The 13,808-nt window shown below is 35.9% G+C and overlaps 1 protein-coding gene across 8 annotated transcripts in view; it reads left to right on the forward strand.

Annotated features, from left to right (window-relative positions):
- NBEAL1 (neurobeachin like 1) overlaps nt 1-13,808 on the forward strand; it is an 85,070-nt gene that overhangs the window by 36,394 nt on the left and 34,868 nt on the right. For all 8 annotated transcript variants that reach the window (XR_003498274.3, XM_021270401.4, XM_027461107.3 and 5 more), the window contains 15 exons: nt 238-336; nt 440-1,020; nt 2,337-2,469; nt 3,128-3,247; nt 4,472-4,775; nt 5,697-5,782; nt 6,201-6,290; nt 8,498-8,669; nt 9,642-9,775; nt 10,214-10,373; nt 10,470-10,572; nt 11,333-11,489; nt 12,112-12,270; nt 12,620-12,779; nt 13,055-13,143. Coding sequence is in view for 7 of the 8 variants with exons in the window: in XM_021270401.4 (XP_021126076.3) it covers nt 238-336; nt 440-1,020; nt 2,337-2,469; nt 3,128-3,247; nt 4,472-4,775; nt 5,697-5,782; nt 6,201-6,290; nt 8,498-8,669; nt 9,642-9,775; nt 10,214-10,373; nt 10,470-10,572; nt 11,333-11,489; nt 12,112-12,270; nt 12,620-12,779; nt 13,055-13,143 (2,547 nt within the window). In the remaining variant the exon portion in view is untranslated. The remainder of the gene's footprint in view (nt 1-237; nt 337-439; nt 1,021-2,336; nt 2,470-3,127; nt 3,248-4,471; nt 4,776-5,696; nt 5,783-6,200; nt 6,291-8,497; nt 8,670-9,641; nt 9,776-10,213; nt 10,374-10,469; nt 10,573-11,332; nt 11,490-12,111; nt 12,271-12,619; nt 12,780-13,054; nt 13,144-13,808) is intronic.

Raw genomic sequence — 13,808 nt, forward strand, 5'->3', positions numbered from 1 at the left:
ATTATATTTTTGTATAAGTAATTACTAAAATGTAATTTTGGTCTTTTTCTGCATGCTGTAGTGAGATCCTTCTGTAGCAAAATGGGCTTATTAATGGAAGGATTTCTAGCCTGTAAAATATTATTCTTGCATTCTAATTATTTTGTATCTAATATTTTGTTAAATTAAACTTGTTGCAGTAGAAGAAAAATTTGTGTCCCTTTTATTTGTTATTGAGACTTGGATTTTTATCCTCAGGAGGTCTTCAAGGAGAGAATTGGTTATGCGCATATATATGAGGTACTAAAATCGCTGGGTCAACCCTCACGGGAATTACTAGAAGAACTCATGAATATGGTGAGATATGCTTTCTTTGAATGCTGTCTAAAATGCTTATGTCTCTTCAGCAGTAATTCTACTTTTATGGTGTTTCATATCTGATTTTTCTGCTGTTTTTCAGGCTGTTGAAGGTGACCACATGGCTGTTGGAATACTAGGCATTAGTAATGTCCAGCCATTATTGCTGCTTATCCAGTGGCTTCCAGAGCTAGAGTCACACGACCTGCAGATTTTCATCTCAAATTGGTTGAGGCGGATATGCTGTATTAACAGACAGAGTCGTGCCACATGTGTCAATGCGAACATGGTCATCCGTATCATTGAGACATTAAATTCCCATTCTGCGCTCCACTGTACTTGTGCAGAGAACCTGATTGCCCTTCTGGGCTCTTTGGGGAGCCAGTCAATGGGATCAGAAGAATTGCTTCAGCTAATACGGCTCCTGAGGACAGAGGAACCAAGGCGGGCTCACCCTTATGTTGTTCCAGTGATGCGAGCCATTCTGGCAATGGCCCGCAAGCAAGGCATGGCGAGTGCCTTGCAGTATTTCAACTTGTATCACAGCATGGCAGGAATTGCAGTTCCATCAATTCAGAAGTGGCCAGGCTCTGCATTTTCTTTCAGTGCTTGGCTTTGCCTTGACCAGGACCAGGTGGACCCTAGCTCAACTAACAAAAACGGCAAGCGGAAGCAACTCTATAGGTACGGTTATCATAATGACTTCAGCAGCAGAAATCTAGGTCATCTGTTCCCTGTGGCATATGGCACCCTATTACATGCGGTATTCAATCTCTTCTTCATAGTATGCAATATATAGCACTTAGTTTGGTTAGTTTGCGAAAGGGAGCAATATCATCCGTCACCACAGCCAGGCTGTGTTAGGAAATAAGCATGTAGTTTCTCAATTACACTACTTTCTTATCTGTAGTTCTTGTCTGCAGTTTCATTATCCACGACTCTGAATCATGTTTTTAAGGTACGTAGCTTAAAAACAACAACAGCAAAACACCCCAAAACAATAGTCTTCCCACTGTTTTCTGTGAAGACAGTGGAATCTGTGTTTCATACAAGAGAGCAACGAAAAGGGCACCTTCATCAGTTTAAATAGACATTGGCATGGTTTGTTCTTGATAGTTTATTTAAGTGTGGGTTAACTATCTGGGTACAAATGTTCAATAGGAATGTCAGCAGTATTTATACAGCAGAGCCCTGATGAAGGGTGCCACCTGATGACCTGTCATAACACTGTTTCCAGTTGGTCAGTGTGTGCCACTGAAGTTCTTAAATCGACTGTGGTCCTCGAAAAGCATGGTGGAATTACACTATGAAATTTAAAAAAAAAAAAAAAAAAGTCTACTTACGGCTTTTTTTTTCTATGTGATGCTATACCAATAACTGGCTGTTTTTCTATCATTTTATGTATAATTTTGATGAAATTATGCCCAATATTTGAAGCTGTGTATAATTTCAGTACAGAATCTGTAGCTTCATTATAGGGCAATATTGATGTATTTTTGTTACAGGGCATTGACGTTGGCAATAATGAATGTACATATTCTGTATTGAAATTAATACAAAGAAATATTAAAAATTCCAGTGTCTTAGAAATATTGGTTAAATATTAACAATTCCATTGTCACTTTAAAAAAAAAAAAAAAGATTTCTCATGACACGCCTGTGCTTGCAGGGCTTATTTATAGATAACTGCTGATAGCTGATCTTCATTATACTGAGTGAAATAAGTGTAGTCATAGTTATGTATCTTATTTTGCATTAAGGTTCTTGCTGACAGATAATCACGTTAAGAAAAAAAAAAATCCTTAAAAAACACTTCCCTTCCTTGTAGTAGTTCTGTGTCTTATTCTTTGGAACAAAAGTGATAACTAGTCAAATAGTAAATATGTGAGCAGCAACAAACAGCTTGAGTTGCTTCTCTCCTAATGAAAATACTGTTAGGCGACTTCCAGTAGGTTTGATGGAGTAAGTCCTTGACTGTGTGTTCTGTTGTCTTTCTATAGCTTTTTTACGGGAAGTGGTATGGGTTTTGAAGCCTTTATTACGTGCTCTGGGGTATTGGTGGTTGCAGTTTGCACAAAGAGGGAATATACGACAGTGATGCTTCCAGACCACTGTTTTTTTGACTCGCTCTGGGTAAGATTTGATACTGAAAAACATTGTTTAGGACAGTACTGTTAGCTCAGAAGTCACAAGTTGTTTTTTTTTTGGTGGTTTTATAAAAGGTCTATAAAGTCTATTTTATCATACTTGGTTTTGATCTTATGTAATTAATTAAACTCAAACGATACAAGCATTTTCCATGTAGATTAGCAGTTGATTAAGATAAATTACAACTATATTGTTATGATCATTGTTATTGATAAGCTGATGATTAGTGTTGTGTTTTTTTTATAGAGGTGTGGGTTTTTTTTAGTGGAGTTTTTTTAACGTGCACATTTTTGTATTAAATTAAAACAAGCATATTGGATGTGATACTAAGTGCACACTACTGTGTTTATGCCTTGCCTTTTTCTATTCCCATATTTAAGGACTGATATGCATTATCATGTAAGAGCTATATATCTTTTCTTCCCAAAACCTGTTTAAAAAGTAAACTACTTGGAAATAGAAGCAGTTGACAGCTGGTGGTATCTTCTTTATACTTTGGATTTATTTTCCAAAGCAGTTTCTTAAATGGTTTCCTCACCAGATTAGTAGAGATGAAGTTAAATAATAATGTACGGTCAATTCTGTGATTCTGTCATTTTCATGCAGTACTTTTTAATAATGTCTTATTCATTTTATTAACCAGCACAACATAACTATTGTTCACATGCCTGGAAAGAGGCCATTTGGTCAGAGCCTTGTATACATCTACGTCAACGGACAGCAGAAGATATCTGCTCCACTTCGATTCCCTGCCATGAATGAAGTAAGTTCACCTTCTGTGTCATACCCCTGTCCTGATGAACTCGCATAGAGGAATGAGAACAGAGTTGGCTTCTTTTTAATAATGAATTTGAGTAAGAGTTTATGATAGTGCATTGCTATTATGTTCAATTTTGGTCAGTGTGCAGACTATCAAGTTGGTGAATAAGTGTAACTAACCAAGTAATGCTTGCATAGTCATCTCAGTTTAAAAACAAAACTAAAAAAGAGTTTACCTTGTTTAGATGTTAGGGGAGTTGTCAGACATACTGACATACTTCATGATGAATAGTCACCTCTGCAAGTAGGATTGGTGTGGTAGTATTCATTGAGAAATACTTACTTTTATTTTCTGTGTGTCCCCATAATACAGGCTAGTCTTACACCTGCTTTGTTAGCTGGATAAGCAGTGTGCATTCAGCTAATCTAAACATTTCAAATGTATATGTATTTAACCTAAAATCTCATTTAAGCCATCAAAATGAGTCTATACCACGTTCAGTTTTCTTTGAAAGCATTGTCCATTCTTTGTGTGGAACGAATCATTTTTAAATTGGGGTACAATACTGACCATTTTTCCTCTTTTTCTAAGTCCTCATTTGATATTTGTTAAGTATTGTGAGTAATTTTAGTAAACACTTAGTAAACATTTAGTAATTTAGTAAACATTTAGTGAACATTTAAATTGGACATGGTCATGGTATAACAAGTAAATGCTATTTCCGTTGCAAGATAAAACTCTGGATTTTGGCTCAGTTGTAGAAGAAGCACTATTAAGTAAGGTAGCTAAATGTCAGGCAGGTAAGCCTCCCCATGAGGGCATCTATTTGAGTGGAGTAACAAGAAGAATACAGTAGCACGTATGCTGCGGCTAGTATTTTCAAATATAATCCAGAAGAGAAATATCTACCCAGGTATCTTACCAGGGTACCATCCTTCCTGGCTCTGCTGCTGCCAGCTTTTTTTGGCACGCAACAGCTGAGGTTACCAAATTTGCTTTTGATTGTAGAAGGGGCACTCTCTGCTGTTATGGAGAGTGCACATTCTTTTCATACTGTGCTGGATTACTGATTCTAGAGGACATGCCAGAACTTGCTACTCCTGATTTAATTTATTTAGTTCAGGTTTGCCAGAGTCTTCAGATTTGGTTTGCAAACTGATGGGGTGGGGGGGAGAAGGAGCTTAGATTTACAGTGTGTCTTTTTTTTTCCCATGCTTGACTGTCCAGCCTTTTACTTCTTGCTGCATTGGTTCAGCTGGCCAAAGAACAACGACTCCTCCTCCATCTCAGATACCAGACCCACCTTTTTCCTCCCCTATCATGCCCCATCGTACATCACTTGGGGGCATTCTGTCTCCAGGAAGTTGGGGTGGAATGCTTGCAAAACCGGAGCTGATCACCAAGATGATCTCAGCAGGGACTCAGGATAGTGAATGGGGATGTCCAACATCTTTGGAGGGACACCTTGGATCAGTTATCATCTTTCATGAAGCACTGCAACCCTCTCAGGTGAAAGCGTTGTATTTAGCAGGTAAGCAGTGATTGTACTGGTTTTGTGGAACAAAATGGATGAGTTATGGAAGTACTCCACTGAGTTTTGCTCTATACATACACATAATGATGAAGTGAAAATCCAGAAGAATTGCAGAGCTAACCTAAATGGGTTTGCTAAGAGGGACTTACAATAAAGCTCAAAATGGAATTCTAAGTATTTTTAGTTTTATTTGAAATGTTAGGTTTACTTAAGCTCATCTATTTATATGCACAAACCTGCCAAAATTAAAATTTTATGTAATATTTTCACTGTTAAGTTCTTAATTTTTCCTACTGTTTGCCTACATGTGTGCTTACAGTTGAAATGATTTAAAATTTTGCTGCTGTTGATAAGCCATTGAGGTGATGTATGCTTGAGGATTTTTCCACAAAAATCAATCAATTTAGGGGTGATTTAAAATATATATATATATTTTTTTTTTCTGGTAAGCTATGTCTTATGGTTTAAGGTGTTAAGGTAGTAAGTTCCATAATGACCTGCAGTTGTTAGAGATAAGCATGGAAGTACTTCCATTTAAAGGAATTATTTTCTGTTACTAAACAAAGATGTCTTGAAGATTACTCACTGTCTGGTCATTTGGGCTTGATGACAAATGGATTGGTGGCAAGTATCAGGAGACAGGTGTTTTTAAAGACAGAACCATAGCTGTTTATACAGACTAAAATATCTTTAAATAGCATTTTATTTAGCATTTTACCAAGAATATGTATTTCATTTTAAGAAGACTGTATTGAATGGATGACTTAGGTCAAAAGATTACTTCAAAGCATGTCTCAAATAAGTGTGTTTTGGGGTGTCCAACCAAAGAATAGTAGTATAAAATTTGTGAATATCAACATTAATATCCAGTGACTTCTTAAAAATGAAAACTAATAATTATGTACATTTATTTTATAGGTCCAAACTGCTTAACTCCATGGAAATCTCAAGAGTCTGAAGTAGCAGACCTCCCCAGTAAGGTGTTGCTTCATTACACACCAAAGGTATGAAATAATATGTAGTTTTACTTTGTTTACATAACCTGCAATAATTTTCAAACTTGTTCTAGATGTTCCTTTTTGTTTTGCTATTGCTGTTTCATTAGAACAAGTGAATATACCATTTTTATGCTGTGGTTAAGGAAAGATGAAGAGCAGTGAGAGCTTTTTTAAACTGTTGTGCAGGGTAACCTATTAAAGTGTTATTTTTATTTGGCAAAAGGACAAAATTATCTTGTGCAATTGCTAACGTCAAATCTAAGGTAACATAAATTATATTCCAGGGGTCCTAAATTGTTTAAATACTACCAACACAATGGCACAAACTTTCTGAAACATACGTCATTTAGAAACCTTATTTGATGTTGAAGCATCTGCACCTTGTTTCTTAAATAATACTGTAGCCTTTTAATTTGTTTAACAGGCCTGCAGAAATCCAATTTGTCTTGACCTGTCTGCTAATCTCTTACATGGAAGACTAACTGGAAACAAAGTAGTGAACTGGGACATCAAGGTAAATGCATACTGAGCTGGCAAAGCCTGATGGAAATGTGATAGTAGCCATACATGTTCACCTACCTTTTGGAATGCTAGAGGTTATTGTCATATTGCTAATGACATTTAACTGATACAGACAGGTTTTGTAATGACAATTAATGGGTTAATGCTGTAGCTGGAGTAGTGTTGCATTACCTTTAATGAGAATTTACAAGGGTTGCTGCTCTTAATGGGGTTATCTGATTCATACGGGCCATGCAAATCATCTTCGTTTAACTTTTGCCAGCATTTATAACAGTACTACTGTTTCTTTAGTATTGGTGATTAAAATTTTACATTTTCTGGCTAAATCAGTTTCTAGTCCCTTGCTCAAACATTCTATTATAGCAAAACTGTCCTATCTGTATTTTTTCTTCGTTTGTTTGTTCTCTTCCTTCTTACTCAACACTTAGGGGGATCCATATGTTCTTCTGGCTGATCAGCTCTTTTCTAAGACTGACAGTTCAGGTCTGACGTTATACTATAGACGTAAAACTTGCTGTGAAGTGCACCCCAGCTTAATAAATATTTCCTCTGCCTGTTTGCTTATTAGTTCCAAAATCACAAGCACATATTAACATAAAAAATTCAAGTCAGGCTTCTCAATGTCAGTGAGAAAGTCGACTTATTTTCAGCAAAGGAGCTTGATCTAGAAACACTGACATGATAAAGGGTATTTTAATTTAGATGGATTATATTCAATTCTGTTCTGTACATGATCTTTTCTTACAACAAAAGTAAAGGTAAATGAAGGTAAATGTATGAATGCTGTGCATATGCTCTAACTAGTGGAGATTAATGTTAAGAAAATTCAAATACGCCTGCTAGTTAACTTCTCTTAATACTTTGCAGAAAATGTAATTTGTTGCCCTTATCCCCAGTAGTGGGAAGAGGGGTGGGTGAGGATGGTTCATATCTCTAACTTCATGGGAAAGCATATTGAGAGTACAAGTCTTAGAAAAATAGTTTGACTTCATTAACAAACACGATGGGATTTGGCACCCTCTTGAGAAGGGATAAAATGTGACACTGATCAGGAGGAGCTCATAAGGAGATAGCTACAGCCTGAAAGGAGTTAAAACTACTGCTGGCTTTAGGTTCAAAGAAATTCTGTTTTTTCAATTTTCAAAAATGTCGTGGTTATTGTTTTGCCCAGCTAACTAAAAAGCTTCATCCATGAGATAAATTTTGCAATTTTTTTAAAAAAACTTCCTTATTTTCTGTTCAATTATAATTAAATTCACCTTAATAAACACGAGGATACCTGGACTGGGAAGGAACATCATAAAGACATATGTAATACAGTAACAATTGAAAAACTGGAACATGATGGAGGTAAAAAGAATGGTTTCCTCCACTTCTCTCCAACATTTCCAGGAAGGGAGAGTGATATCCTGCATTAATAGACTGGCTTACAGAATATTGTTTTTATTTGTTTTTTAAAACTTTTAGGTAACAATAGTTTTCACCGAACTAAGCTGGGCAGGTGAACAGGTATCTCTGGCTAGCTTTCTGGTTACTATCTGAGACTCAGATTTTTTTAAAGTGACATTTGGAATCACTTCTGGGAATCTTGTGATTTGAATATATTATACCTTAACACAAGGAACTTTATTGGAGGTGTTGTGCTACCCCTGTTTGAGAGGAAGGAAAATAAAATGTATCTTAGGAGACTTGAATTCTAAAAACGAGGATTAGAATTGAGGTAATGTGAAGTTACTTTAAAAAAAATCAAACTCGATTTTTTTTAAATAGTCTGAAATTGAAATCTTGCAGGAATAGGATTAAAACACAGATATATAGTTTCCTTCCTGCTTGCTGCAAGTAACTTAGGTAACAGAAAAATATGTTTCTCTCTGTTTTTGAAATATTTTTAATAGATTTTAATAGATTTTAATAGATTCTGTCCAATAGTTGTATCCTTCAGGTTCCCACGTTGTTGAGGGGAGGTGGAAGGAAATGCAAAAATACACTTTGAGAGCAAGAGCAGGCATGTGTAACTACAGCACCTAAAACTACAGCAATTCTCTTGTTAAATTCAGTATTATAAACTAGTTTCAAAGTGATATGAAATAGTCTGATTTGTGAGTTCATAAGGTTCCTTGTATGTAGAGTGGATTTTGGTTACATAGTTCAGAGGGTTTTATTTATAGTGACCTTTTTCTCCCATTTCTCTTGATTTAGGATATGATCAACTGCATTGGTGGAATAAATGTGCTGTTTCCATTGCTGGAGCAGATCAGTTTCCTTGGTGGACAGGTGCCCGAGAAGTCTGAAGGGGAAACTCTACCACCTCCAGAAGCAGTGACTCCTGTAGAGGGCGACTGGGTGGTATTGGCATCCACAAAGGCATCAGGTAGAAAAGAACAGTTGAGATGAAATTGTTCTTAAGCTTGATTTTAATTAAAAATCTTCCTGTGAATGACAGCCATTCTATTACGTGCTGGTTTTCCAAAGTAGCAATGTACAGCTGACAGACTGTTCCTGTTACTCATATGATATGGTTACTGAACGCCAGCAGTTCAGCACTATGTAAAAATAACTTAATAATATATTGCAAATATAAATGTATTTGATAACATTACTTTTCTTTTAATGATTTACTCTTATATTAGCATCAAAATATGCAGTTATTTTTATTTCTCGTCTGAAAAAGTGGATCTTATTATTTTGAGAATTTTTTTTTTTTAATGTAAAACCTGCTAATATCAGTAGGAGGAGCTTTCCTGCAACATGAATGCTGGGTCAGACAGCCAAACACAAACTTGGCAGTATCAGAACAGTGCTGTGTAGACTTCAGTTAAACTTTAATTTTCTTAGGAAAATGTCCACAGAGACAAATCAAGAAAAAAAAAAATCCACTCTACTGATATAAATTGGAAATGAACTTTTGTCAGCAAACACTGGGAAACCAAGGTTTGCAAGGGAAACAACATTTTTGTTTGTTTTGAAATTGAGAAGGTGGAATAAATACCTATATTTGTATATTTCCCTCCTCCCAATTCTTACATATGTCTAGAAAGTTTGACTACGCAACTGCAGAGGGAGAATAACTGCAGCATATGCAAAAGCCTGTAACTGAAAGGAGAGAAGTCTGTCTATGCTATAGCCAGATAGATGAAGCAACTGGGTCACTTTGTTCTGGAGGGGCAAGGAAAGACTGATTCTTCATTGGAAAAAAGTCTAAAGACAGCCTACAGCTCTGGAAATAATGCATCAGGAGTAAGGAAGTTCAGGAAATAGTGACAAATATAAACACTTCATCTTACTTTTTCCCCCACTGTCCAACAATCATCCATGAGGCTTTTGCTACTGTTCTGTTTTGCAGAAGCACGGCTGGAGAAGAATGTTGTTGCAACTTTCATCTTGGTGATAAAACACTTTATTCAGAGGCATCACGTTAATCAGGAAAATCTGATTCACTCCCATGGAGTTGCCACCCTAGGAGCCTTGTTACAGAAGGTGAGCAAATTTGAGAAACAACCCATAGTAATGAATGTTACAGCTGAGTAGTAATGCAAGTTATGAATGACGTCCTGATTACTTTGAAACATTCTTAATTTGTGCAGGATGCAAGGCCTCTCTCAAAGACTTACTTCATCTATGCTCTTCTTTCTCATATATCTGAAAACAAGAAGATATAAGGAGTTGATCTTGGTCTACAAAGTGAAACATGGTGTTTAGTCTTTATTTCCTCTTCTGCTTTTTTTTGGTTATTGATAGTGTATTATGTTTTTTTCAAACTAGACTGGTTTGCAAGTATATTATTGCTTTAATAACTGCAGAGTTGCTATAGAAGAGAAAATCTTCATTTTCTGAGAAAAAAAAATATTTAAAAAAGAGAATATCTTAAGAAACTCTTCGTATTTTGAGTATTAAAACATGGTGTTCTTTTGAAAGGTGCCAAGCAACTTAATGGATGTGAATGTACTGATGGCTGTACAGTTGTTGATAGAGCAAGTCTCAGTAGAAAAGAACATGCAGCTTTTACAACAGATGTATCAACACTTACTTTTTGACTTCAGCATCTGGAACAGTGGGGACTTCCCCTTCAGAATTGGTGAGCTTTTGGACTTGAGTAACTGCACAAAGGCGCAGAACTTTTCACTTGACATAGATCTTTATCCAGGTTCTAACAGGAAGCTTTATATTGTAGGGCATATACAATATCTTTCTACAATCATCAAAGACAGCAGAAGGCTCTTCAGAAAGAAGTATGGAGTACAGTTTCTTCTAGACACACTCAGGGTTTATTATGGGTATGAGTTTTACCTCTTCTAACTCCTTCTCATTTGTTATGTGTAGCTGTCTGTAGCTGAAAGTCATGTCCATGTCTTTCACCCTATGCCCCCACTTGTCCTAGTGAGAAAAGAAAGCTGCAGTCTGTCTTTTAGTGGTTCATTTCATTTTCAAAATTGCATTAATGTTTTTCTGCTTTACTTATTACTTTTTTCTGCTTTACTTATTACTAATCCTTGACTTTTATTATGGGATTATATAAAATTTATGCCAATGATACTGGAAATGGCTTGGAAAAGTCATTAAAGTTATTAATTTGAAGGACTTGTTATCAACAACACAAAATAAGTCACAGATGATGGCCTTTATGAAAAGAGAGGATGCCCATCATTTTAAGACACTTTGTTCTTTTATATACTTGTGGCATTTGAAGTAGATTTTTATTTTTAGGAATTTGGAAATTTAGTTTTCAATCTTGGTGTAGACTTGAAATAATTTATATCCCCTTATGAATATAAGTATGTAATTGGGGAAGATTGGCTAGAGGGTGTGAGGGAGGAAGCTGAAGTCCTGACCTGTATTCAGATCAGGAAAAGTCTACATTTCATGTTTTTTTATACGCTTGGTAAGTCTTATTGCTGCTCAGTTGCCTTACTTCAGTAGAAAGCTTGTGCCGTAATATCAAGATACATGAAAAATTCCAAACCAGCACAACCAAATAGCTATTACTGAATCATGGAGCACTTGCTTGAGTTGCTTTTCTTGTCTGTTGATGCGTAGGAGTGGCTGTAAAGACAGTGATTTGGCTCCCGATGACCTGAGAACAATACGGACATCCCTTTATGGACTGATCAAATATTTCCTAAGCAAAGGTGGAACACATGAAGAAATACAGAGCATCATAGGATACATAGCTGCCACCACTGAAGAGGAACAGGTATCCAATATGACATAAATTAATACTTTAAGTGATTTGGTTTTGTTTTATGATGATTAGGAGTTGGTCTCAATGATCCTTGTGGGTCCGTTCCAACTTGGGATATTCTGTACTGTTCTGTTTAGAATTCTTAATGTTTTGTGTGTTTAAAAAGTAGGGGCAAGACCACAAGCATAGTGTTACTTAGTATATGGTTCTATTTAGATGTAGCTGAGGCAGGTTGTATGTAGAAACATACTAGAACCTTGACAAAAGTGCTCTGCAGGTGAGGGGCAGAAAAGCACATGTGTAATACTGCCATTAGAAAAATTCTCTTAGGTTACAAAACCAAATGAATTGCAGTTTAACAGATCACTTGTTGTAGTGATACAGATTGCTATTTTGTAGATATTATCACTACTTGAATTTGCTTTGTAGTTCTGATTGCAGTTTGATAAAGTGTTCTGTATTTACAAAGTAGTCCAAAGAAAAACACCCTAATTTTAAATGTGGTAATAATGAACAGACGAGGTACATTGTATAACAAATGAAGGGTGAAATTTAAAAGCTGGGAAAATTTCCCCCATGCACAGGATGAAGTCTGTATGACTTGTGGATTCATTCAGTGGTCTTAATTTTGCAGCTTTGTGGAATTCTGGATATTCTCTTCAGCCTACTTCATTCCAGCCCAACCCCAGACCAGCTTTTTTTACTGCTTTTTGAACCAGGAAATGCTGATATTCTTTACGCTTTGTTACTGCATCAAAGATACTCTGATCGGCTTAGAGAACTTGTGTTCAAGGTAACAAATTGAATGATATGTTCATAAATTAATCACTGGGACATAAATCTGTTTTCCAGTGGTCTGGTTGCAGAAGTGCATGCACTTGGAAAGATGCTAGTTGTTCAAGTTTAATTCTTTCTTCTGGTAAGTTAGCTAGATATTATTGCTTACTGCCATAGTTGCAATGGAATTAGTGTTCTCTTGATGTCAAGCATAAGTTTAAGAATTAGTCTGTGCTGTTTGAGTTTGTTTTTAAAATTTATTTCGTAAGCTGTGGAAAAGCATGCTATGTCATTCACTATTAAGTTTAAGAGGTCTGGATGTTTCCTTCTGCTTATATTGCATTTGCGTGTACTGTTTCCTGCAGATTGTGGAAGAGATGCTGAAATGTACTAAAGTTTACGAACGCAGTAAGCACCGTATGAGACTGAGAGAAGTGGGATACTCTGGACTGGGACTCCTTCTGAATGAATCACCAGTTCCTGTTTCTCTCATTAAAAACCTTCTTAACCAAGTTCTGTATGCAGGTAATTGGGAAATGTTATGTCTGCTATTAGTAAGCTCCTGTTGCTCAGAGGTGAACATGTTTGGTTTTTGCTAAGGAAGGAGAGCTGTTACCTTACAGATCTGTATTATTTGCAGTCCACAGTAGCCTCAGTTGTTTTCTTAGTTTCCTGAAGTTTACATCCAGGGATAGTAAAGGAAACAGAAGTGACCTCCAAAGCTATTTTTAACAGATAGCTCTTACATTCACTTGCATGGTATAGTTTGATATACGTATATTCTTCTTTCTCCCCTACAGATCCTGTTGTGAATTGTAAAGATCTCATAGCCGTAGTGCATCTGGCACATAAATCAGATATAAACGTGAGAGTGGTCATCTGTAGAAAGGTTAGTTGTCATCTTAAAAACTGGAATAATGTTAAGTCCATAAGTTATACAGTTTGGTATCTTATTTATTTGGATGTTGTGGCTGTATTGGTTGCTGCTGTTGCTGCTTTCTTTAGCAATAACTTAGGATGTTAAGAATGAAGCCAATCTGTCACTTTATGTTGAACTTAGTGTGTTCAAGTCCTTTAAAAAAAAAAAAACAAACAACTTTTTTTTCAAAGTTCAAGTCCTTTAAAAAAAGTTCAAGTCCTTTAAAAAAAACAAACAACTTTTTTTTTTTTTAAAAAAAAAAAGGAAACAAAACACAAAGCCTTTATAAAGATGCTCAAATAGCATGTTTTTAGGGTTTAGAGGTATTGGATTCCTTGAATTACTGAGTTTTCTCAAAGGATGCATAAGATCACAAACATGGAATACATTTTGTTTGTATTCCTAATGTGTTACTTTGATAGAACATATGGTTCAAAAGAGCAGTTGTGGGTGCAGGGAAGAGAGTAAAAAGTACTCTTTCCTTAACTGAGCTCTCTGGCTTGTGTCACTGAAATTAGCAGCACTGTGAGGTACTGTGCTATCTGCCAAAGTTTCTCAAAGAAAACCAAATGTATGCTATCAGTAAGCTATTAATATTGTAGTTTTCTTCATTGTTATATAATAGTTTCTAATCA

Source organism: Anas platyrhynchos, chromosome 7 (genome assembly GCF_047663525.1).
Source record: "Anas platyrhynchos isolate ZD024472 breed Pekin duck chromosome 7, IASCAAS_PekinDuck_T2T, whole genome shotgun sequence".
NCBI classification, from domain to species: Eukaryota; Metazoa; Chordata; class Aves; order Anseriformes; family Anatidae; genus Anas; species Anas platyrhynchos.